This window comes from Musa acuminata, chromosome BXJ1-9, assembly GCF_036884655.1.
Source record: "Musa acuminata AAA Group cultivar baxijiao chromosome BXJ1-9, Cavendish_Baxijiao_AAA, whole genome shotgun sequence".
NCBI lineage: Eukaryota > Viridiplantae > Streptophyta > Magnoliopsida > Zingiberales > Musaceae > Musa > Musa acuminata.
In genome coordinates this window covers 12,822,868-12,847,822 of record NC_088335.1, presented here as the reverse complement: position 1 = coordinate 12,847,822, position 24,955 = coordinate 12,822,868, and the positions used below count along the sequence as shown (strand labels likewise).

Below are 24,955 nucleotides of genomic sequence, written 5' to 3'. Positions count from 1 at the left end.
AGATATAAATAATACTTGATTATTTTAGCACTTAACATAACATTAGTTATCCACTGTAATATTAATTAAACAGACATAAATAATAATCTTTATTACGATATTCAGATTAGTGTAGTATTTCGCAAGCAATACGTCTCGATGTACGACGTTATATGATGTTATGAGAATATATATATATATATATATATATATATATATATATATATATATATATATATATATCTTTATTACGATATATATATATACTTAAAAATCATAAACGAATGACTTCTACGGGGAGTTGGGCCGTTGGCGAAGACGACGACCCAAAGACCGCCGTCGCAGCCGGCGGACTGCGAAGGAGGGCAAGCATTCGCCGGTCTCCGAGGAGCCTGACGCCCTCCGCCGAGTGAAACGACCAGCCTCGAACTGGAGCCCATGCCCTTATCATCGACGCCCTCCTCACCCAATCCCTTATCTTCTTCTGCTGCTGCTTGGTGTGCTTTAAATTTTATGTTGTTTGTGTTACTTTCACTAAAATGGCATCTTTCATGATAGCTTCTACCTATAGAATAACTAATTGGGTTCCGTTCAGATATTTTAGCCAATAGACTAAGTCCACTACGGAACGATTACTCAGAGATATCGATGGGAGGAAATCTTCTGAGATCTCATCGTAGATTCAGTTATTCTCCTCTCCCCAAATCCATATCTCCCCAAATCCATCAATCTGTGGGTCCTGTGAAAGGATAGGAAGAGAGGAGAAAGGGCACTTCTTCAGATATTGGATTAAAGACGGTCGGATTAAAGACGGTCGGATTAAAGACGGTGCTTGCAGTTATTTTGGATTAAAGACGGTGCTAAGCTTAGCAAATCAACGGGATTTCTGAACATATGACATCAAAAGGTACGCATCGTATAATTAGATCTATGCATTGATTTCAATCCTGGCATATAGGTTATTTCCGCATTATTGACATAGCATAATTACAGATCTTTATGCTTTCAATTGGTATCAGAGCATTGAAAACATAAGGATCTGTAATTATGCTATGTCAATAATGCGGAAATAACCTATATGCCAGGATTGAAATCAATGCATAGATCTAATTATACGATGCGTACCTTTTGATGTCATATGTTCAGAAATCCCGTTGATTTGCTAAGCACCGTCTTTAATCCAAAATATAGGTTATTTCCGCATTATTGACATAGCATAATTACAGATATTTATGCTTTCACTTTTACCTGCTAACCCTTAGAACATTGCAAGAGTGTGCTTGTTGGGTGGTTAGTATGTTGTGCTCTACTATCTATATATGCATCTTCTTTGTCAAGCACACACTCGTGTTTCTATTTGTGAATTGACATTTAGCGACGTCGAGTCCTTTCTTTTCTCACGATCGTCACTGTTTTTGTTTTTGTCTTTCGTCCATCTTGAATTCCTTATCTTTTATGTTATTTATGCTTTTCCTTATACCGCCTCAAATTTCCTCTTTTGAGGTTGCAATTGCTATAGTTGGTGGAAATCTTGGGAAACTTCATTGGAGAATTTGTTGAAATTACCGAAATGAATCATCAACTTTATTTGAACTAGTAAATCTTTTCTTGTTCGTAGCCAAGATATAGATAAAGAAGAGAACTTGCTATTCAGGCTCACGTATTCAAGCAAATATAGGGCAATGAAGCAAGAGAACACAGTCCGTGGTGTAAGTCTTTCATCACCTGAGAAATTTGCTTTCGATGATATTTCAACAATCCTACATTTCTTCAGAGAATATATACTGTCCAAATACAAAAGTATAAGATAATTGAAACACCGATCCTTTGTTATTTGGGCTCGGGTTTTGCTGAGAACGAGTATCCACCACTGTATTCGAAGGCATTACTGTTAACATCCTTTCTAGAAAGAGAAATGTAAGGATGGTGAGGAACACCTTTTGCAGTTCCAAAATCTGTAGCAGATGAAGATGCTGAATGTGAGTTTGTACTTAGATCATCAGCATGCAACATCATCTCGATTTCCTTCACGATATCGCTCATTGTTGGGCGGTCTCCAGCTGATTCTTCTAAACACCTCAAGGCCAACTCTGTGAACTTCTTGAAAGCTATGAGATGGATTGAATTCTGAATTACAGGATCCATTAACTCCTTTAAACCATATAGTTCCTCATCATTTGCATTTATTATCATCTTCACCTCACGAACAATGTACTTCCCCTTCTCAATTGGTTGCCTAGCAGTTATGAGCTCTAGCATCACCACTCCAAAGCTATAGACATCGCTTTTGTCTGTGAGCTGCTGTGTCATGTAGTATTCAGGATCAAGATAGCCCTGTAAAGATGAGCACAAGCTTTTATATAACAGTAGTGTTATGCTTCATGATATCTTGGAACTATAATCAGTGAATATTTTTTGCAGAGTAGATGAGTTACAGTCTCAAATTAAGAAATTGCTTTTTTATGACCAACTAAATTTTACTAGTAGTGATTCTCTAGGAAGTCATGATAAAAGAATATATGCTGGTGCATGGAAGCAATTCTCAGGCAGGTGGATAGAATAACTACTAACCAATGTTCCTTTTACTTGAGTTGAAACATGTCCCTTTTCATTGTCTGATGCTAACTTTGAGAGGCCAAAATCTGCAACTTTTGCATTTAAATTTTCATCCAGTAGGATGTTACTTGACTTAACATCCCTGTGAATAATTGGAGGATCAGCAAGTTCATGAAGATAAGCTAATCCTCTTGCTGAACCCAGTGCAATTCGAAGTCTCCTCCTCCAGTCTAGTAGTACCCCATTCTTTCCTGAGGTTGATGTTGTAGCAAGAAGGTTATAACAGAAAGAGCAGAGGGAATTTTTGGGGTACGGTTGAACATACCCGAGAGGCTTTCTCTTAGTGTTCCATTTGGTACAAATTCATATACCAGCATCTGCTCCCCTTGATCAAAGCAAAAACCTACTAGCCCTACCAAGTTTTTGTGATGAACCCTGGACAGCAACTCAATCTCTGTCTTGAATTCAAGTCCACCTTGCATTGATCCTTGCTGTGCTCTCTTGATTGCAACCGCTTGTCCTCCCGGAAGCATTCCTCTGTAGACCTGAGTAGATAGGTAAAAATGTCATCTGCATATGTCCTGTAATTAGAGAAGTTTGACATAGGATAGCCAATATGTTACCTTTCCATACCCTCCAGATCCAATTTCATTAGATACTGCAAAGTTATTGGTGCATTGTTTCAGTTCATCATAAGAAAACCATCGTGCTCCCTTCAGTTGTGGTGCATCACCACTTTCATCACCACTGCGTGCCCATGATGCTGAAATTACAAGATGAGTTGTAAATGATAGATGCTTTCCTGGTACTTTTCTTGGATGCAGACTGAAGCACTACCGACAGTCTCGGTTTAGCTAGTTTATTCAGTTATATTATATTTCTTGTATGTTTGTCTTAGAATCTAGCATGTATTCCTAGCCATGTATCAAAACTGATGATGGCACTTTCAGCATCCCCTTGTATCTGCAGAGTGCTTTTTATTTTGACAACTGGAATAAGGAACACTTACCAAAAGGTCTGCTTAGTTGAATGGCCCTTTGAGCATGTTTCCTTTGTCTCAAGGCATAGATTACTACAAGAAGAAGTCCAATAATCAGAAGGGCACAACCAACTGCTATTCCAATGATCAAGCCAATACTCAGTGCTGATTTTACTTCAGTGCCTAGAAATGACTTCTTTGGGTTAGTCTAGGCGATGATCTTGAATTATATATGTACACAAAGGATTGAAAGGTCACCTGGGAAAGGATATGGGGATGCAATGAAGTAGTAAGGTCCAAAAATTGGTGGAGGCTTGTAAGTTTGATTGCTCAAATCAAACCCAATCTGCAAAATTTCAGACCTGTTGAAGTACATTCCGCTGGGTGGGAAAAGTTTAACTTGGACCTGCAGATAAGAGTCACTGTTTATGAAGGGATTCTGAAGAAACACTGATCCAGGAGGAAGGCCAAGTTTTGTCCACAGGCTGCTTTCCAGTGATTGGAACAGTGTGTTGTTTGTCACATCTCGGAAACGAGGTGCCCTGAAGAACATCACTCCCTCAAATGGGTAGGCACAGCTGCAACTCTGAGGGCTGAGACTCTGGTCTTGGGGACACAAGTTTTCTACACAATTGGCAAGGCTGGTTGAGTAAGGTACTGCTGGCTTTTGTTGAAGACTACAAAAGTTCGTATTGGAGAGAGAATTGCACACAGGATTTCCTACGAGTCTGCAGTCAGTGATGGATTTAGGAAATGTTGCATAAACAGGTATGGTGAATGAAATGCACTGTAACTAAAATGACAAATATCACATTAGAGTTTTATTGTAGTTGGCTGTCAGTTTGACTCCGGTAAGATGATTATTTTTGAAATTCACAATTTGTAATTGCTGGCTGATGCTATCACCCATGTCAAGGGTACCATTGAATTCATTGTCATCAAGTATCCTGTGAAAAGTTGACAATAATAGTTATGTCAGACTGAGTGAGAATTTCCTTTTCTTTTTTGTATGGATTCCTTCTTTCTCTGGTTCGTGATTTTTCATGACACTTACACTTGCTGTAATTGAGGAAAGCCGAACAGCTTTTGTGGTACTTCTCCATAAAGTCCTCCAGATTCTATCACTCTGGATAACAGGCAGCAAGGAAGCTTTGGTGAAATTGCAAACTTGTTGACTAAATTACTTGCTTCATAGCGACAATGGGTACCCATTGAACTTACAGAGCTGTCAGAGATTGTAGCTCCGAGAACCAAGCGGGGCTCTCTGAGGGATCAAATGTGTTATTGCTTAAATCTCTGAAGATCATGTCAATGTCTTGCCATTTACAGCTTGTTCAGGTAATAAAACAAAAATAGATTTGCAAGAAAGCATTTGCAGAAGTTGGATGAGCTCTTACACATAGTTGAGGTTATCTATCCCAGTCAGATTTGGCATTGGACCAGTTAACTTGTTATTTGCTAGGTTTCTGAAAGAGATGAAAGCAGGGAGTAGGTGCAACTATTTTATAAGAGTGCTGCATGTGAAGACTACACGATATGATGTATCTTACAGTTCGTTGATGCGCGTGAGATTGTTAATATTGGAAGGAACTGTGCCACCTAGAGCATTCCTGTCCAATCGACTGTCAAAAAACGAAGAAATTAGTTACTGAAGCAGAGCATTGAAAATTTTTGTCTGGTTGGTGGGCACTTACAGAACCTCAAGTGTTTGAACTAGTCCTATGGAAGCTGGAATTTCTCCAGTAAATTTGTTCCCATCGAAAAGCCTGCCCGTGTAGAATGATCAGGAGTCATGGTAGATGTGGAGTTACCAGATTTAGCAGAAGTAATGCAAGATGGGAAAACAGCAGCTTACACATGTAGCAATGTCATGTCAGAACTAAAAAGATATTCAGGGATGGAACCTGATAATTGATTCTTATTGAAGTGGCTGTTCAGTGCAGGATGCAGACGAATCATTCATTAGAAAGCAAATAATACAAAATTTCATCTGTCAATTCATTTAATCTGCAATACTAAATCTAATTTTGACTTATTTTTGTACTTTTTAGAAATATGACTTACAAATGCTTTGTGTGGACAAGCTGGTCCAAGCCTGGTGATGTTTTGGTAGAGATTGGAAGAGACCCACTCAACTGATTGTCTGCAACATCAAACCAGTAAAGATTGGAAAGCTTACCCAGGGAAGCTGGGATGCTACCAGTGAACTGGTTTGAGTTAAGAGCCCTGGTGAGAAGATAAAACTATCAGTGGTGAGAATTCAGATGCTTTATGGATGTGTTAAATTTTCTAGCTTGAAGACTCTGCGTTCTAAAGGTGAACTGATTTGTGATTATTGAAATCAATCCTTACAAATATGAGAGGTTTACTAGAGATCCTAGTTCATCTGGGATGTTCCCACTGAAGCTGCACCCTGCCAAGATCCTGCGAAGTGGTGCATAATGTAGAGCAGTTCAGAAGCATTACATGATGAATACCTGAGAATCTTTTGAAGCAAATGGGTGATTGTCGCGACAAGACTTCTGCCTTACAGGGTGGTAATCTTCCTCAGGTTCGCAATATTTGGAGGGAGTGGACCACCGAGCTCACTATTATAGGATAGATCCCTGCAAAAGCTATTTGTAAGTTCCTTCTTTATATTTCTCAGATCATATCTTGCTGCTTTAGTTTGTAAATCATAACTTTGACTGTTATATCAGTATGTGCTTAGTAAATGTGGAATCTAATAGATAATGAATTTTTTTGGTTAATAACATAGTACAGACGCTGTTTAGAACCTTAATGGAATGCATGCTTGATCTAGTAGATGCTTGATTGAAGAGGCCAATTATGAATTGTTATGAACCCTTACTGGTTATCTACCTGGAATCAGGCAAACTGCTCAAAGAACCAATACTTGAGTTTGAAAGTGAACTTACAAGGTCTTCAGTTCACCAAGCTGCCCGATGTCACCACTCAGTGTACCTTTGATGCCCATGGTTGACAGTCTCCTGAAATATGCAGAAGTCAAGTAGAGAATTAAGATAACAAAAACCAAAAAACAAGTTCAAAGAGGGGTTCTTTAGTGCTCATGTTTGACAGTCTCCTGAAATCATGTGGAGAATTGTGATAATTGAAACAAAAGATTGTTCAGAAGAGAGGCTTACAGGACTGTCACTCTGGAATTGCTGCAACCTATTCCTTCCCATGGTGTTCCACAAGGATCATCCGACTTTCCCCAGTTTGGAGGTGTGTTCTGCCACTGACTCATCAATGAACGCAGAGCAGCAGCTGAAAGTCGTAGCAGAATAGCTTCTTAAGTCAAAAGGTACAAACATAAGACATCTGCTAAGCATACAAGAAATCTTTAATCAGATCCAATAGTCAAGTGTCTGATCCTTGCTGAGAATTGTTCCTTGAATTTTCTGTTAGAAGCTCTATAAGTATTTGTGACCAAGAAGGCAAGAACTATTGGAGCATGCAAAATACTACATGCAATGGTGAGTTTTTCCTGCTCACTAGAAACATGAAGTTGGAATTTTTTTTTTGGTGAGTTGAGAAGATCCTTTGTTCTTGCAGACAGGTTTGCGAAACAGAATAGCAATAACAAAGCTCAGCACTCTCAGGGGAACACTAAAACTACTACAGATGTTAGCCCAAGAAGAATGGATCTCCCTCTTCTCTGCATTCTGTTTTCCTGATCCTAGAAAGAGGAGAGATAAACACAAGGAGTACATACCATCTTGGGGATTTGTGCTTCCTGAACTGGATCCTAAACTGACAAGGAAAACAGATAGGGTGAAGATGAGGGTTCCCATCTCAGTCTGGCCTAGTATAGATGAAACTCCACCTCTTGCCAGACACAGTGATCAGCTCAGCCTGGTATTAGAAGCCATATTTTCTTGAAGTTAGTCTGCACAGGAGCCAACAACTGACTTGCCTGCCATGATTCTCCTCATCATAAGATCTTGAAGCTGGCAAAAGATCCTTTTGCCAAAAGCTGTGCCTTCTCTTCAAAGTCAGTCAACCTTGGATGACCTCGTGAAACCATTGATTCCAGAATGTCCATTGCAAGAGGTAAGATGGCATTCTTTTGGCTTCAAGTGGTGTTAATGGAAAGAGTTGTTGTGTGGTTTGTGGACCCTCGCCATGCCTTCTCTTCTACTCTTCTTAGCACTCAGTTATGTTCCCACCAACTTTCTGAACTCACTAGTTATAACCATGCATGTGTATTGTGTATGATCTAAAAAGTGAGATGGTTTCATTCTTTGCAGGTAAGCAACTTATCATGTGCAAAACACAATCATTTGTTGGATGTAGAGGAGGACGAGCTCAATTGTCACAGCATTATCGGGGCCCTAGTTGGTGTTCTTTTTGACAACCGTAAGGACTCAGTCACTGGCAACCTTGGCGGATGGTAGAACTCATAATTATCATTTTGTGCATTTTGTTCTTTCCATATAACTCGTAATTATCATTAGGCAATCTCAGCTACGAGGACATCACACAATCAGCTGTGATGATGAGAGAGGCTACTCTTAGGCATAATCTTGGCTCAAATATAACCAGGAGACATAAACTCCCCTGGTCTTCTAAGAGAGGCAACAAGGCTCAAGCTTTGCTTCTACTCAGGCTGACTGATAGCAGTGGAAGTGACCTGAAGTTGCAGTTGTCACATATCCCAAGTCTTGGATGGGCAAGGGTGCTTCTGCTGTTAGATTGCATGAACAGAGACAAAGCCAACCACAGTGGAGGGCGCTTGAGAAAGGAAGGGGTACAATTTTGAAATCTCAAACTCAGACAAAGAAAAAGAGGATCAAACAAAACACAGTCATATGAAAGACCATTAGTGGAAAGTAATTAGGATGTCAAAAACAAGATAACACTTGTGATAGTATATATATATATATTCTTTTCTTTGAATTTGGGACTTTGCTTTGAGTTTAATTTAAGATTTTTATATTTAGATATTAAAGATTAACTAACTTTATAGAGAAGACACTACCGAGAATGGTGCTTTAGCTTAGAATGTAAAGAATGTATCATTGATTTGTACAGCAAACACTAAAGATTTGGATTGGTGACATTATGACAAACTTCTTGGACAAGTCTACTAACGAGATATTATGTTTGTATGGGGGTGTTCAGCAATTGGTAGAGAGAGAAGTGCATCTTTTGTGGTGTATAAGCAGCAAAAGGTGGAGTAATACAATTCTCGAACATGGTTCTGCAGAGGAGGTGTTTCCCTTGCATGGCCCCCACACAGCTCAGTGGTGGCCCTCTCAACCTCATCAGCTTTGGGAGAGGAGATGAATGTGGGCATGTCTGCTGCACACTGCCCCCTTGAATTCAATACTGGTATGATGTTGCCATGAATCCAAATGCATGAAGGTATCATTGTATGAAATTGATGTAAAGATAAGGCTCGACAATTCATTCAATTGCCTCAATAAATAACTCAATTTAAAAGTCATGTATTTGTTCTCTAAATTTAAGACTAGCTATTTTTGTATCTATCTTGCTTATAGTTATTGTCTATCAATTGACAATCATTCGAGTGTTAAAAAGTAGGAAGAAATTTTAGTTGACATCACTAAACTTTACCATTTGTGTGCTGTCAAAGCTTTTATCAGTTAAGTTAGTTAACATTTTCGAAAAAAATAATATATATATATTTAGTTTAAACTTATTTCTAGCAGTCATTGTTGCAAGTGGGTTTATCTAAAATTTTTTGACGCTCTATCATAATTTGTAGGGGAAGTTTGCTATTTTGAAACTCAATTAGGACTGAAATAAAATTTCAACAACCGCTCTGTAGTCATATTCATAGTTAAATTTAAAAACATTTAATTCATATTTATAAATTTTTTTTAAAATTTGTATATCTATTTCTATTTTGCTTGTGTCATTAATATCCTAAAATAAAAAAATAAAGTAAAAAAAGGTTTAGCCATTACAAATGCAATTTGTATCCAAGTATGAGTGAATTGAATCAGATGATGAGGTGATGAATAGGTGAAGCCTCACTTGGATTGAAACCTTACCTAATTTATATGAAAAGAAATATATATATATATATATATATATATTACAAAAATGATATAAGGTATATAATAATCATTGAACATTAACACACATAAAAACACTAAATATAATAATAAAATGATAGTAATATAATATGATATATTATTAACATATAATTGAAGGCATAAGATACATAATAATCATAGAATATTAACGTATATAATGACATTATAATATAAATCACAAGAAGAGTTTGTTAACGTCCGTACCATTTACAACTACTGGTCTCTTAAACATCCAAAAACCATAATTAAGAGAGCAAGTATTGGCTACTTCGACTGGAAAACATGTGCTCGCCGCTCACATCCGTGCTCACGAGAATCTCATCATGAGGATGCACAGAAATTGAGGTTGAGTCAGTGTTCGGCTCGTCTTTCCCCAACATGATCTCAATTTCCTTCACGATGTCGTTCATCGTCGGGCGATGGACGGACGACTCTTCGAGGCACTGCAAAGCCAACTCTGTGAACCTTCGGAATCCATCAAGGTTTCTTGTGTTCAGTAACGATGGGTCGATCATGTTCTTCAGGCCGTAGTATTCGTTATCGTCCTCGTCGACTGCTATCTTCGCTTCCCGAACGATGTATTTGCCCTTCGCTATCGGTGGCATCGCAGTTATCAGCTCCAGCATTACGACTCCAAGACTGTACACGTCGCTCTTTGCAGTGAATTGTTGGGTCATGAAGTACTCGGGATCAAGATAGCCCTGCAATGATCATCACAAAGAAGAAGAAGAAGAAGAAGAAGAAGAAGAAGAAGAAGAAGAAGAAGAAGAAAAGACAGTCGTTAAGTACATGTACTTGTTGACGTTGATGAAAATTCAGAGCAAATTAGTGTAAGAGTACCGGTGTGCCCTTGACATCGAGCGAGAAATGGCCTTCTTCGCTGTCCAAAACGAAGGTGGAGAGGCCAAAATCTGATACTTTAGCCGTCAAGTGATCATCCAAAAGGATGTTGGTGGCCTTCACATCCCTATGGATTATGGGCGGATTGGCGTGTTCATGGAGATAAGCCAACCCTCTCGCTGAATCCAACGCGATCTTCACTCTCCTCCTCCAGTCCAATGCCACACTCCTCCTCCCTGCATTCATCGGTGAGTAGAAGACGATGCCATGAGCAGGAAGAGCTCCGTTGAGAGCGCGTGCGTACCTGAGAGGCAGTCCCTCAAGGTCCCATTGGTGATGTACTCGTAGACCAGCATCCGCTCCCCTTTGTCGAAGCAGAAGCCGACGAGGTCCACCAGGTTCCTGTGATGCACCCTGGAGAGCAGCTCGATCTCCGTCTTGAACTCTTCTCCTCCTTGCTTGGAGCCCTTCGTCGACCTCTTGATGGCAACCATCTGCCCGTCCGGAAGCAGTCCTCTGTAGACCTGCGCACGGGCAATACGACAAACGGTTGGAGTGCTGCATCCAGTGAATCTGATGTTGCGGACGTCCTTACCTTGCCGTATCCCCCTGATCCGATTTCGTTGGCTTTCGAGAAGCCATCCGTGCATTTCCTTAGTTCGTCGAAGGAGAAGAATCTCGCTCCCTTCGGCTGCGGCGCACCGCCAGCTTCCTTGCCACCTGATCCCCAGGATGCTGATACAAGGAGAAGAGACCGTCAGCAAACGTCTCACAGGAGGAATGATGTGTTCTCATGGAGTAGATTACCGAAAGGATTGCTTCGGTACAAGGCTCGTTTAGCTCGTTTCTTCTGCCACAGTGCGTAGGTTCCAAGCCCAGCAATGATGAACACCGCAGCAGCACTTCCAACTGCTACTCCAACGATCCATCCTCGTGTCCCTGAGACTCATGGAAGAAGAAGAAGAAGAACAACAACAACAACATCAACAAATGGATCGCTAAGTTTCCTACAAGACTAAGAATTCAGATCAGATACCTCCGTTTCTGAATTCGTATCGGTTAGGATTGAAATAGCATGGTCCATACTTTTCTGGAATCAAGAGGCTTTGGGTATTTAGATCTAACCAGAGCAATATGTCCTGCCTGGTGAAGGACTCTGCAGTTGGATGGCATAAGTCAAGCTGCACTCGGAGATAAGCATTGTCATCGAAGTTGGAATCGCGAATAACGAATGTAACTGGAGTCCCTTCAAGTTTTTCTGTAACCCTCTTCTTCAGAGCTTCAAGATTATTATCGCTTATGTAGCCAAAGAAAGGTGCTCTGCAAATGATTGGCCCTTCATATGGCTGCAGGCAGGGGACACTGTTGGAGGCATTGGATTGTGCGTCTTGCACCTGACCTTGGCAGTATTGTGTGTGTTTTAGCTGAACATTGCTGCAAACTGGATTCCCCTCGAGTCTGCATCAGGTTTGGAACAGGTAAATACCAGATTAGCAAGGGGCTTGGGAATGGAAGATTTAACTTCTAATTTTCGATACCCACATTAGAGTATCATTGTAGTAGGAAGAGAGGGTGACCGAGGTAAGAAGATTATTCTGAAAATTCAGGGTCTTAAGTCCCTGAGTGATGTTGCTGCTCATATTGAGGGTACCACTGAATGCATTATTGCTGAGCCTCCTGCCAAATAATCAGGACAAAGAAGAAGTTGCAACAAGATGAGATTATTCAGCTGGATTCTCAAAAGATCGATCTATCTATCTATCTTGTCGCAAAATTCTTACACTTCCTGCAGGTTAGACAGGCTAAACAGATCTTGTGGCACTTCCCCTTGCAATCCTCCAGACTCTATGATTCTGATACCACCAAGCAAGAGTCAGTCTTTTGGTTGAAACTTCTATTTGATAAATGAATCACACAATTCAAGAATTTAAAGTGGGTGCCTGTTGAACTCACAGTGTTGTGAGATTATGTAAATCCGAGAACCAGTTTGGAGCTTCTGAAGGATCAAAGGAATTGTTGCTCAAGTCCCTGCAAATGACATCATCCATGCATGGGTCATCAAGTTCTACTTCTTACTACGTGCATTACTAGGTACGCGATTCTTACAGATAGTTGAGTACATGCATTCCTGTCAGATTTGGCATCGGTCCACTTAGTTTGTTGTTTGCTAAGTTTCTGAAAGTGATGAACAATAGCAAATAAAGTGGAATTAACCATGATGACCAAGTGTTTAGTACTACTGGTTTCATCAGCCACTTACAGTACATCAAGGTTCGTAAGGTTGTTGATGCTTGATGGAACTGATCCACTTAGAGAATTATTGTCCAGACGACTGATAAAGAGTAAATAATGTCAGATACAAATGAATCTAAAATAAACAGGTTAATGTGGTTAGCAAACACTCACAGGACTTTTAGTGATTGAACAAGTCCTATCGACTCTGGAATTCCCCCAATGAGATTGTTGTTGTCAAGGAGTCTGAACACAGACAATTGTTAGGAAGCAGAAGACACTTAGTGCTAATACAAAAGCAAGAAGATATCAGTGACGTTGCTGCTTACATATGTATGACCTTCATATTGGAGCTGAACAGATTGCTTGGGATCGAGTCTGATAAATGATTCTTGTTCAAATGGCTGTTAAACACATAGTAGAGAAGTTGATTATTAGTATTAATATGTTCATCTGTATGCAGAATTCATTTAGGATTGAAGAGTCTCACAAGTGTTGAGTGTTGACGAGCTGATCTAATCCTGAACCCTCACTTGCTGAAGTTGGGAGAGTTCCAGTTAGTTGATTGTCTGCCAGATCCAGATAGTCAAGGTTGGAGAGGCTACCAAGAGAAGCAGGAATTCTGCCACTGAACTGGTTTGAATTCAGAGCTCTGGTGCGTTCATCAAAGAGAGAAGAGTTAAAGAGTCTAATGCCATGAACAATTCATACGTCATAGAAAGATTGGTGCTTTGAGATCATTACAAGATTTTGAGCGACGAAAGATTGCCTATCTCATTTGGGATGGTACCATTGAATCCACAATCAAGTAACCTCCTATTAGATCATGAAGAGAACATCAAGTTATGTCGATTACATGATTGCTTCACATGTGTCAAGCTATTTTGATGCCTTACAAGGTATGGAGCTGCTTCAACATCCCAATGCTTGATGGAATAGTACCACGAAGATTTTGGTTGTGGGAGAGATCCCTGCATTTACACATGTTGAGATCAAAGTTCATTCTGGTTGAGATTATAATGTGTGACTCTATATATCTTCAGATTATTATGTGTAAGAAACCTGGACATATATCATGATTGATGAATATTCTGCTGAGTTATAAATAAACTACTTACAGAACTTCCAGATTGGCGAGGTTCCCTATTTCACTGCTTAAAGTCCCTTCAAGCCCCATGGTGAATAGCTTTCTGTAAGCAACAGAATTAGTCTTGGGAACAATTCAAAGCACTCACTTGTCTCAAGGGAACAACTCACATTTCCGTCACCCGCGAATTGCTGCAGTTTACTCCTTCCCATGGCTCGCCAGATTCACCGCAGGGGTCGCCGGCATTCCTCCAGCTGGGAGGTGTGTTCTTCCATTGGCTAGATAGAGACTTGAGAGCAGACACTGTAAGTTTTGTTGATCTTATTAGCCTTTACATGCAGATTACTACATGAACTGCATCATCCTTTCTACTAATCTTCCAGTTTAAATGATCAACAAAAGAAAAAATTACTCTACTCTTTCATAAACAAAGCGTGAAACATTGATCGATCTTCCTTGACTACGGTGCAAGCCAATGAAGACTAACATCACAATAAATATGACAAACATGAACACCAAGCAAAATATAGTTAGGCAAGAAACTAATTCAGATTGCAGTTTCAAGTAAGAAAGGAGGAATTACCATCTGCTGGATCTGTTTTACTTGAGCCTTGATGAAGACCAGCAATGATGATGAACAGAAGAAGGAACCCCTTCATCAGCAGCATGGTTAACACAGGAGATGACTGCCAACATGCCATAATTCTGATTGATCACGGTTGAATTCCAGGAATCTCTAAGAGGGTTTGTGCCAGAACTCATACCTTCTTCTGAAGCTTATTAGTTGAGGATTAAGGAGATGATGATCTTTGCTCTTCCTTCATTTTGATGGGCGAGGAGGAAAGGAGATGACTTATATAAACAATGCAATGAAGAATGATAAAAATAGTAACCTTATGACAATTCTACCACTTAGAATTGGTAACCAAGGTCAATTTTCTTTTGTCTGACCAGTCTACAAGGATAAAGAGTTTTGAAATAGGATGCTGATGGTTGTTCTTCCTCGAGCTTAGTTGGTGAGAAGGGTTCACAAATATGCAACTTAGAATTGGAGACCAAGACAAGCTGCTCACGTCTGACTAGGCTACGAGGATATCAAAAGTTTTCTTAGTTCAGAAGCTTTTATGGTTTGACATTTCTATGGTTCCATTTGATCAACTCGTGCATCTTTTTTGGACTAGAGCTTGATAAGATACCTGGGAACCACATCCGTGCAAGGAGATTGTGGTATGACCAGGAATAATACACGGTGACATGAAGCTTTCTAAGGAGTGGAGGTAAAGCTTCCAGGAAGCAACCTGGTAGTTTGATCAAGCTTGAAATCTTGACTTGGCGTGAAGTACGGACCAACTGGTATGTACTGATTTGAGGAATATGGTCCAGTATCATCCGTATCTAATATTTTAATATTTTATTTATTTTTAGTATATTGATATCATAGCCTTATGGTAGATTACCAAAATTAATAGTGCATCACTGATCATGACTATGAACTGCACTATGCTTTATCTAAAGATTTCATTCATCACATGGTGAAGTGCATCGATTTGCCAGTTGATACGACTGAAAGCATTTTAATGCTGCATGCAAGTTGGAGTGGTAACTTCATGGATCTGTGACTGAATTTTTTGTTGCAGGTATTGTGGGAGTCGACATCGTTTGTGCCTGCACAAGAAATGAACATGCACCGTCACATCAACGAGACGGAGAACCGTATGTGGGTTTCAGATGATCCATTTCTTGTTCGAGATGGTGTCATTGCGTACCGCATATCTGCCACGCACTTCGGATGAACAGGTCAGAAACGATAAGTTTAAAGCAGGATTAAGTCGACGATGATGGGATGGAGGAGTCAGGGATCCTCAATAACTGGCCAGCTTTAAGTATCTGCTGAGGTCATGATTCTCAAAGTCAAACGGTAATAGTCAGAGATTTTAATTGAAATGATGTAATCCATGTACAGAGAAACAATGACTATTCCTTGCACGATATTGAATGCAGATAGCTGCAGCATTAATTAGAATGACTTTTCTGCAAATACTGTCAATGTTTTACCCCCCCTGCAAGAGTGCAAACACTCGTAAGAAATTATCTGTTTTAAATAAATCTACACAATTTTATCTTTTCGAGATAAGCCGCATACGAGAATAAGGATAATAGTAGAGGCTTATAAGTATTTGGTTCCTTTAGTGAAAATGATTAAGATAAACTTTGTGTTCAGTCCAAATTCTACGATATCATACGGATTTGCTTCGCAACTTCATGGATTTAGCTCACAAATCTGTGCATCTCAAAAGTCAGACCTGCAAACCTCTTGAAAGCATCACTTTTTCACAGTCGATTTGTTCGTCCAGAAATAATCATAATCAAGATCACCCTGTGAAATTTGAAACCAAGATAACAAGTTATCAAAATGCCCAAGTAACAAATTGCCATGTAAAATAGTTGATGAGATTGGAACTAGTTTCTTGTACAAACAATTACAAAGAAAAAAGCAATTGACAAAATAGCATCTCCCAAAAATGTTTAAGGAGCCGAATCATGCGTGATGATGACCGGCAGTGAGTACTAATTTTGTCACCAACTTTTTGAGAGACTATAATCTGCAACTTTTGCATTTAAATTATGATCCAAAAGCATATTGGCCAACCTGATATCCCTGTAAATTACCGGAGGATTAGCATATTTACCTCGAGACTTTGCTATCTGATGAGGACAATAATGGCGATAAGACTCGGGTTGACGTCAGCTGTCCCAGATGACGCCTCGCGCCTCTGTTAACCTGACAGCACCTGGTCAACACGGATCGAAATGCCGACTGAGGCACATTAACATCCTGCTCAGGTTCGGTCCTTCATGCTACGCCAACGTCGATGTCAGACGTTATCAGGAGTACGATCCTGCTCCCTGCAAGCTGGCACATCAGACAACGGTAACCTTCACTATAAAAACCCTCGCGCTCCGAGGAAAAGGAGGAGGAGACAACAAAAACCCCCTATGACTATTCACTAACTTGATCGTCGGAGGGGTCGGGCCGAGCTCTTTCGACCCGACCTGTGTGTAGGTACGAAGGCGGAGCGCCTCTCCCGGACGCCCAAAAGGGGAGCCTCCACCCGAAAAAGACGGCAGACCCATCCCCGATTGCGCCTAGCGAAGTCAGCCACCCCAGTGGCCTCCCGGGTTCCCCAGGAAGATCCCCGCTCATTCGGACCTGAACCAAGCCGCGTCAGTCCCGAGACCACGACTTAAAGGTGTTGACACAAACACTATAAAACATCAAAGTCTCTACCCTTAGTATATTATCAGCATATCAACGTTGTAAGTGTAAAAATTTATCGTATTAGATTTGTAACCCTCATTTGGTGAGTGAAAATAAACTAATTTCGTTTGAGTCAGATGTCATATAGGAATTATGAAACTGAAAATAATAAAAAAATAATTTTCATTTTTGCAAGTATCGATGAAGTTAAATAATTATAGTATCTTTTGTTCTAAGCTAAAAGAGAGATCTCTATCTTTCTATCCTGCTTGCGTGCCTGTTTGACTCAAGGACAGATGCATCTATAATTTGTCCTTTCCCAAATGACATCAAAGGTCAAGCAAGTAAATCACACAAACTTACATGAAAAGGCCTCAAGATTTCTTTTTATAGTATTCCCTCCAAGGTTTAGATGACTAAGAAAAAAATCTATGCTGAACACGAAACAATCTATTAAGCATCAACATCTTATATGCAGTTGCCTGAAATCCTAATAAACTTCTGACAAAGTTTAGGGAGTACCTGTTCAAAGGAGTGTCCCAAAAACTTCATCCTGACAACCTTTTTAAAGCATAGAAGCCAGAGGTCCGATGTCATCGTCACAGAAGCAAGTAGCTTCGTCTCCAAAAAAATTCTGTAGGGAAGCAATTGGAAGGATTATAAACAGTCATATGGTTAACAAATACAGAATCAGATAAAATATTTCAAAGGGGAAAAAAGACAGTTTCCATTCAACATGCAGTGGGGCTTATTAATTATCTTAGCTGCAAGCTAGGAAACTCAAAATCCAAGGTGTATGTAACATTCTTAACTCCATCTGACTGGCCATTAGATCCTGTGACAATGATGATTAGTGTTCTTCCGATCAATTCATTGAACAATTGATTTAATGATATTACACAAGGTTAGAAGCATCCACAATGCAACGAAAGTCAGGACAAGTCTAAACATCTCAAAAGGACCAAAGCTAGACTTGGAAGCAATGACTTGTACAGCCTTTAAGGAAAGTTCAATGATGGAAACTGTTGGATGGTTGGCAAGCTCGAGGCTCTCTTGTCTTCTATAGAGTTCACTGTATACGTCTCTATCAATACTCTGTAGCAAAGCATTTATGATTTCATTTTTTATGAAGGAAAAGAAAGTAACTCACTTGCAAACAAAATGCAATCATGGAAAGCTGGTCAAGCAAAGTACCATTTTTTCATAAGCAATTCATGGTTTTCCGAAAAAATCGAGTGAGACAAGATTAGCCGATAAAGACATTGGTTCGATGGTGGTCTGACAAATTTTACATCTGAAAGAAACATGGTCATTTACCAAAGATTGTATTCAAGCCGTAATTCGATTTTTTTTTTGGTTTTTTGCATTTGTTAGGGGTGTGATGATTCCAGTTCGGACAACCAAAATATGAGTTAACAACGTTCTATTCGATATTGACTTGCTCTAAGTATTTTTATTTCACTACTTCATCAAGCATTTAACTATTTGATAGCAATAGTTGCTTTAGATCAAAGGTCTAGGATTCAATTCTAAAGCCTGCTACAAGAGGTAAAATTGTTGCTGGAAACAACGATCTTTCCACTTCGTGATCCCCTCCTCCTCATCCGAATAGTTTATTGAAGTGTCCCTTTATGAAACTAAACTAAACATCTTGCCCGCCCCCCCCCCCCCCACCCCAATCGAACAAGAAAAATATGCACCACAATTGCCGAGGAATCTTTGTCACAGAAGACGATATAAAGATAAATGATTCCAACAACAAGGAAAGAAGAATGCCATTATTCCACTAGACACAGAGGTATGCTAATTGAAGCGGGAGAACCAGCGCCGCAACATATAGATCTCAGTCGTTCCGACTAGCCAACAAATCATAAAGCACAAGACCAAGAAGCCCTAACTCGGCCATACTTCTCCAGATTCGCCCAAAAATTTGATCCAAAGAACACAAATGGCGGCGGCAAGAAGAGGGATCAACACATGCGTACCTGCCGACACCGCGAAGGAGACGGCCTGTCGCCGGGTCTTCGTCTGGAAATCCCTCGGAAGTGATGGCCCGAAAGGCGTCGATCGGATATATTTGTTATCCGCAGGATACAGGCTGAAAAGCGGCGTTGATCGGTTCGATCCGACTGTAGTGGTAGCGGGATCCACATTTTGCAAGGAACAGGCATTCATTCAAGTTTGTCTGTAGTGGTGACGTGGAGGCCTGCGGATCGGCTGATGGTTCCAAGCAGGATACAGTCTGAACAGTGTATCGTATGATAAGTTAGAGAGTGGGATCCACAGGTTTGGACCAAACTGCTCAAGTAGAGTTGAGCTATATTTTTTGTTACGAACAGGATACAGGCTAAAGAGCCGTGTTGATCATCTCGACCCTGGGGGATCGACATTGTAAGGAACAGGTAATCCGCTCATAATGAATGATGGGTCAGTGAGCGGGACCCAAGTAACGGCCAATGGTTTGTTAAGATAGAATGTCTGCTGAGGCGCGGCGGGGTGAGTTACGGGAAGGGACTTGTCACGTGACACGTCGGTCTTTTTTGGCTGCACTCTTCGCTTCAACCGGCAGCAGCCGGTGGGCCCCCGTGACCCCCCCCCCACTGCAGTACCAACCGAGAAGAAGAATCTCTCACGTGCCAACGCGTACGTCGCACGTGACTCAAAATTTAATGAGAAACATATAGTAACTCAATAATTTTGCATCCAATTATTGAGCCTTATATGCGTGTTTTTGTAGAAAATTTCATTTATTTTGTTAGAAATTGTTATTGTGTCACCTCTCTACTAAATGTAAGCTTACAGACTTGAGATTGTGTAAACACATGAATGAATGTTTCTTGTGTGGCCGTGGGATATGCATAAATAGAAATTATACTTAAAATTTAAATATAAATATCAATGATATGTTGGTTAATGACTAAGCAAGGAAGATAGATGATCTAACCAATTAAGGTGATCCTTAGAGTCTTAATTTTATACTCTTATTTTTATTGATTATGATGATTTATTTTTAAGAAAATAAGTCTTCTACTATGAACATAATATGTAATGGTATTGTTTAGTTTTTAAGTAATGATACTTACTTAGAGTCAGAGGAGACTTGTATAAGAAATTATCAAATCATAGTAAGATGACTTCCTCTCAATGATGGTTAGATTAAACTTAATACTAATGAATCATTGTACAGATTAATACCTTACCTTAGGAAAGGTAAGACTAGTTATTTATTTACAAGATATAAATTCGTCTCATGGAAACAAATTACTAAACTGATATTGTGCTTAAGATTCTGGAGAGAAAAATCAGATATGCACGAAAGCAGATATTGTGCTTAAGATTCTAGAGAGAAAAATCAGATCTGCATGAAAGCTGATCATCAATTTCACTAGAGATGTTTTGCATTTAATGCAAAATTTATTTGAATATATTCTATCATGCGTGCATGTATTTAGAGGAAAAAATAAATATATCGACTGACTAACTAATTTTGCTAGATGTAATAAGGTTATTAATCTTTGGAAGCATTATTAGCTAGATGGCATATGTTCTCTACTATCTGTCAAACAGTAAGGTATTGATTATAAGAAAATTTCAACCTAATAAAAGTATTTCTTTTTTAGAAAAAAGATTACATTCAATTAAAGATATTCTAGAAAATATAATCTATGATAATGATAGATTCTTCTCGGATGTTTAAATTAATGATTTGAAAAAAAAAAGACTAAAAAGTCACTTGAATTTCTTTTTCATAATGGAGGATGCAATCGAAATTAGAAGGATGATAAATAATAAAAAATAATAATATATTTTTTTTATTTTTTTAAATATAAAATAATAAAATATTGTCAGTAGTAAAATAATAAAATATTGAAGAATTATGCATATAATTTTACCTCAAATAATATTTCTTTACTCGAATTTGGAGGCTACATGGCTTTTGGGCTCGTACAGAATTTTCAATGAGCCTTTGCAACGCCCGTGGGAGTATCCGATGTATGGCTGATGGCCAGTACGCGTCTGCGGTGGGGGAACAGCATTCAATGTTGTCGTTCCACGACATGCCCTCCCCAGCGTCCGCCATCTCCCTCCTCTTCTCACGCTGCCATGTCCACAGAACCACTGTCCCCAGCTGGCGAACTCTGGCGTCGGACCCCAGCGCCATCCTGGCGTCACGAGAAGAGAGAGAGAAGGCTTTACTCGCTTCCCCTTTCTTCCTACTGCTCTCGCTTCTCCCATCCGATCACGTAACCGGCACCAGCTGTTGGCTTTGCCCACCGTCCCCATCGCTGCCTGACTGTGAAGCGAAAGAGACCTTTGGAGCGGCGCCCTGCCTTTTTAGCTCGCTTTTGCGTTGCTTCTGTTCTTCGTCACCTCACCGGAGTAGAGCTTGTGGTGGTCTCGGCCGGGAAGGAGAAAAGGTGGGGAGGGAGTAGAGAAAGGTCTCATTTTTAGAGGAGGGAGAACGGCGACAGAGGAAACAGTGGAAGGATGAGTATGTACGGGCGGGATCCCTGGGGCGGGCCGCTGGAGATCCACGCGGACTCCGCCACCGATGACGATCGGAGCCGCAACCTGGATTTGGATCGTGCGGCGCTGTCGATGACGTCCCGGCAGCTGGACGAGACCCAGCAGAGCTGGCTGCTCGCCGGGCCGGGGGACCAGGGAAAGAAGAAGAAGTACGTGGACCTGGGCTGCCTCATCGTTAGCCGCAAGCTCTTCCTGTGGTCCCTGGGCGCCGTCGTCGCCGCGGCTGCGCTCGCTGGGCTGATTACCCTCATCGTGAAAACCGTCCCCCGCCACCATCGCCCTCGGCCGCCGCCGGACAACTACACCCTCGCCCTCCACAAGGCCCTTATGTTCTTCAACGCCCAGCGATGTGAGTCACCCTCGCCTTCTTCCTCAATGCGAGCAAAGATCTCGTCGAAAGATCTGATTTTGATGGGGTTTTGATGGAAAGACGAGATTTTGATGAGATCTCTGGAGCCCTTTTTTTCCTTCCTTTTGCAGCCGGGCCGATCCCCAAGCACAACAACGTGTCCTGGAGGGGGACTTCCGGGATGAAGGATGGCATATCCGATCCGTCCTACGGGAAGAGCCTTGTCGGGGGATTCTATGACGCCGGCGACGCCATCAAGTTCAACTTCCCCGCCTCCTTCGCCATGACCATGCTCAGCTGGAGCGTGATCGAGTACAGCGCCAAGTATGACGCCGCCGGAGAGCTCGGCCATGTCAAGGAGATCATCAAGTGGGGTGTCGATTACCTTCTCAAGACCTTCAATTCCTCAGCCGATACGATCGATAGGATCGCCACGCAGGTATATCAAACGAATCCCAAAACTAGAAGCTGAAACATACAGATTAGTGGTACCAAGCTTGTGTTCTTGAGATGCACGGCAGGTCGGGCAAGGTGCCACTTCAGGTGGAGCAAACCCAAATGACCACTACTGTTGGACGAGACCAGAGGACATCGACTACCCTCGGCCGGTCTATGAGTGCCACAGTTGCTCGGATCTTGCGGCAGAGATGGCTGCAGCATTGGCTGCAGCTTCCATCGTGTTCAAGGACAACAAGGCCTACTCCCAGAAGCTTGTCCATGGCGCGGCCACGCTCTGGAAGTTTTCAAGGAACCAGAGGGGGCGGTACAGCGAGGGCGGATCCGATGCCTCCATATTCTACAATTCGACCAGTTACTGGGATGAGTTTGTGTGGGGTGGCGCATGGATGTACCTTGCAACGGGCAATGCCTCCTACCTCCAGTTATCTACTCATCCCAAGCTCGCGAAACATGCTGGTGCTTTTTGGGGCGGTCCAGATTATGGAGTTCTAAGCTGGGATAACAAACTCACTGGTGCTCAAGTGAGTGACACTTCCGCTGTTTATGCTTCTTCATGGAGAATTTGATATTGCTTTTGTGAATTCATCATCTGTTTAGGACACTGTATGAAGATTACTGAGTAAGTTTTCTCTGCTTAATATACATCTGTAGAGTCAACTTTAGCCTGCTGACATTATAATTAACCAATTAGACTAGTACTGGCACCGAATGCAAAAGAAATATCATTAGGACATATTGTTCTTCATGCAGATTTATTTGACCGTATAGTTATTTTCTTTTGCATGTCCCGGATAATCTTCTGATATATTTCATAAACTCATAAGTATCAGAGTAATGAAGGATCTAAGAGAAATACATTTGATGGGAAACTATATGTATGTTTTGCCTTTCTAATCATATACTTCCTTTGATAGCGTTTTAGGCATTAAGACAACTATTTTTTAGGTGTAAAAATAAGCTGTATTGGTCTTCTTTCGCTACTAGAATTTTGTTTATGATGACTAAACTTCTTCATTGTGTTTGAGCTAGATTTGCCAGTAGCAAGGGAATGTAATCTAGTAGTAGGAGATGCATTCTATTTGACTGTCACTGTTGGTGATCACCTTCTGTTATATTTCAGCTGAGTTATATTTACATTCAATCAAACTGTACTTCAGAAATCAAATTCCTTTTATCATTGTACAGAATTCTCAGATGCTTATCTTCACCCTTCTGCATCCAGGTACTTCTTAGTAGATTAAGGCTGTTCCTGAGTCCTGGGTACCCATATGAAGAAATGCTGAGAACTTTCCATAACCAGACCGGCATTGTCATGTGCTCATATCTACCTGTTTTTAACTCCTTCAATCGGACAAAAGGTTTGACATTTTTATTTTTTTGGTAATGGTGTTATTGATCCTTTTAAGAGGTTCTCATCGATCATGTTTTCGACAGGTGGTCTGATTCAACTCAATCATGGAAGACCACAGCCCCTTCAGTATGTAGTCAATGTGGCTTTTCTTGCGTCAGTCTACAGCGACTATCTTGAAGCATCTGATACTCCAGGATGGTATTGTGGCCCTAATTTCTTCCCTGCTGGTGTTTTACGTGATTTCGCCAGGACTCAGGTTTGTTCTCTTATTATGCTGTACTTGTATCAAACAGCTTCTAGGATCAACTCTGATTAATTCTCTTCGTGTGCCAGATTGATTATATTTTAGGTAAAAATCCACAAAAGATGAGCTATGTCGTTGGATTTGGCAAACGTTATCCTAAGCATGTCCATCATCGGGGTGCATCGATTCCAAAGAATGGGGTGAAGTATAGCTGCAAAGGAGGATTGAAGTGGAGGGACACCAAAAAGCCAAACCCAAACATCATTTTTGGCGCAATGGTCGCCGGCCCTGATAGACAAGACAGGTTCAGGGATGTTCGAACGAACTACAACTACACCGAGCCAACACTGGCAGGCAATGCTGGATTAGTTGCTGCCCTGGTGTCTTTGTCTGGTGAGAGCACTGGAGTGGACAAGAACACTATGTTCTCTGCGGTTCCACCGATGTCTCCAACTCCCCCACCACCCCCAGTGCCATGGAGACCATGAGAGATCAGGCAATGATTCTTTTGCTTCAGGTTATTCATTCATCTCAGTTGTGAGATCTAACACGAAAAACCATGAAGAAGAGACTTGTGGACGCAACTTATAATGTGGACCTCAGTGTTGAAGCTTGATTCTTTTGTCATTGTGTCGTATACAATGGTTGTATTGCATCAAGAACTTTCTGCAAGCAACATATAATCTAGAGCTCAACTCTCTGCTGCACCTTTAGGATGTATTATCGTATCAGTTTGTCTGGATCGATAAGAAATCTTTGTGTGTCCCTTAATCCATTGCTGACGAAGATTACTTGGTGGAATCGGTTTGGTTACATGCTTCATAAGATCTATTCAAAAATATATACATAGTCAAAAATATATACATAAACACAAGCAAAAGAATGATCTTTTAATGCTGAGACATATTACAGACTGACAGCATAAACTTAGCATAAATGAAACAATCTTTTATACAATTAAATAATTAGATCTCATAATTCTAATTATTAGGAGAGTTCCTGTTATCTCATAAGAAATTGTAGGA

The 24,955-nt window shown here is 40.7% G+C and overlaps 3 protein-coding genes and 2 long non-coding RNA genes across 9 annotated transcripts; 2 read left to right on the top strand and 3 right to left on the bottom strand.

Annotated features, from left to right (window-relative positions):
* Positions 1-265: 265 nt before the first annotated feature.
* LOC135593302 (uncharacterized) lies at positions 266-8,594 on the top strand. 4 transcript variants are annotated; one of them, XR_010479519.1, is made up of 5 exons: positions 266-476; positions 3,486-6,135; positions 6,387-6,993; positions 7,073-7,570; positions 7,768-8,594. It is a non-coding gene; the product is annotated as an uncharacterized LOC135593302 (long non-coding RNA). The 4 variants fall into 4 exon arrangements; XR_010479516.1 differs by lacking the exon at positions 266-476 and adding an exon at positions 2,662-2,791 and having other exon boundaries at positions 2,866-6,135; XR_010479518.1 differs by lacking the exon at positions 266-476 and having other exon boundaries at positions 5,735-6,135; positions 6,387-6,821; positions 6,929-6,993.
* On the bottom strand, positions 1,685-7,372 carry LOC103998180 (leucine-rich repeat receptor protein kinase HPCA1). The gene is made up of 19 exons (XM_009419574.3): positions 7,233-7,372; positions 6,661-6,784; positions 6,433-6,504; positions 6,046-6,120; positions 5,867-5,938; positions 5,579-5,740; positions 5,370-5,444; positions 5,209-5,280; positions 5,065-5,136; positions 4,912-4,980; positions 4,736-4,810; positions 4,569-4,640; positions 4,327-4,461; positions 3,773-4,242; positions 3,545-3,697; positions 3,159-3,298; positions 2,861-3,080; positions 2,551-2,786; positions 1,685-2,313 (listed from the first exon to the last, which is right to left on the bottom strand). The coding sequence occupies exons 1-19, from the start codon at positions 7,309-7,311 to the stop codon at positions 1,810-1,812; spliced, it is 2,877 nt and encodes a 958-aa protein (XP_009417849.2). The 5' UTR covers positions 7,312-7,372; the 3' UTR covers positions 1,685-1,809.
* A 1,120-nt stretch (positions 8,595-9,714) lies between the features above and the next one.
* LOC135593299 (leucine-rich repeat receptor protein kinase HPCA1-like) lies at positions 9,715-14,658 on the bottom strand. Its single transcript, XM_065083221.1, has 20 exons — positions 14,506-14,658; positions 14,325-14,427; positions 13,912-14,044; positions 13,773-13,844; positions 13,551-13,625; positions 13,399-13,470; positions 13,145-13,306; positions 12,984-13,058; positions 12,829-12,900; positions 12,683-12,754; positions 12,529-12,597; positions 12,376-12,450; positions 12,204-12,275; positions 11,965-12,099; positions 11,459-11,880; positions 11,230-11,361; positions 11,018-11,157; positions 10,727-10,946; positions 10,423-10,658; positions 9,715-10,283 (listed from the first exon to the last, which is right to left on the bottom strand). The coding sequence occupies exons 2-20, from the start codon at positions 14,407-14,409 to the stop codon at positions 9,828-9,830; spliced, it is 2,775 nt and encodes a 924-aa protein (XP_064939293.1). The 5' UTR covers positions 14,410-14,427; positions 14,506-14,658; the 3' UTR covers positions 9,715-9,827.
* Positions 14,659-15,652: 994 nt separating this feature from the next.
* Positions 15,653-19,120, bottom strand: LOC103998182 (uncharacterized). 2 transcript variants are annotated; one of them, XR_010479514.1, is made up of 4 exons: positions 18,986-19,120; positions 17,523-17,634; positions 16,432-16,952; positions 15,653-16,118 (listed from the first exon to the last, which is right to left on the bottom strand). It is a non-coding gene; the product is annotated as an uncharacterized LOC103998182 (long non-coding RNA). The 2 variants fall into 2 exon arrangements; XR_672684.3 differs by lacking the exon at positions 16,432-16,952.
* Positions 19,121-21,023: 1,903 nt separating this feature from the next.
* On the top strand, positions 21,024-24,701 carry LOC103998183 (endoglucanase 9). Its single transcript, XM_009419580.3, has 6 exons — positions 21,024-21,876; positions 22,008-22,315; positions 22,398-22,856; positions 23,558-23,693; positions 23,770-23,942; positions 24,020-24,701. Exons 1-6 carry the CDS (start codon positions 21,489-21,491, stop codon positions 24,416-24,418), a joined length of 1,863 nt encoding a protein of 620 aa, XP_009417855.2. The 5' UTR covers positions 21,024-21,488; the 3' UTR covers positions 24,419-24,701.
* Positions 24,702-24,955: the final 254 nt, after the last annotated feature.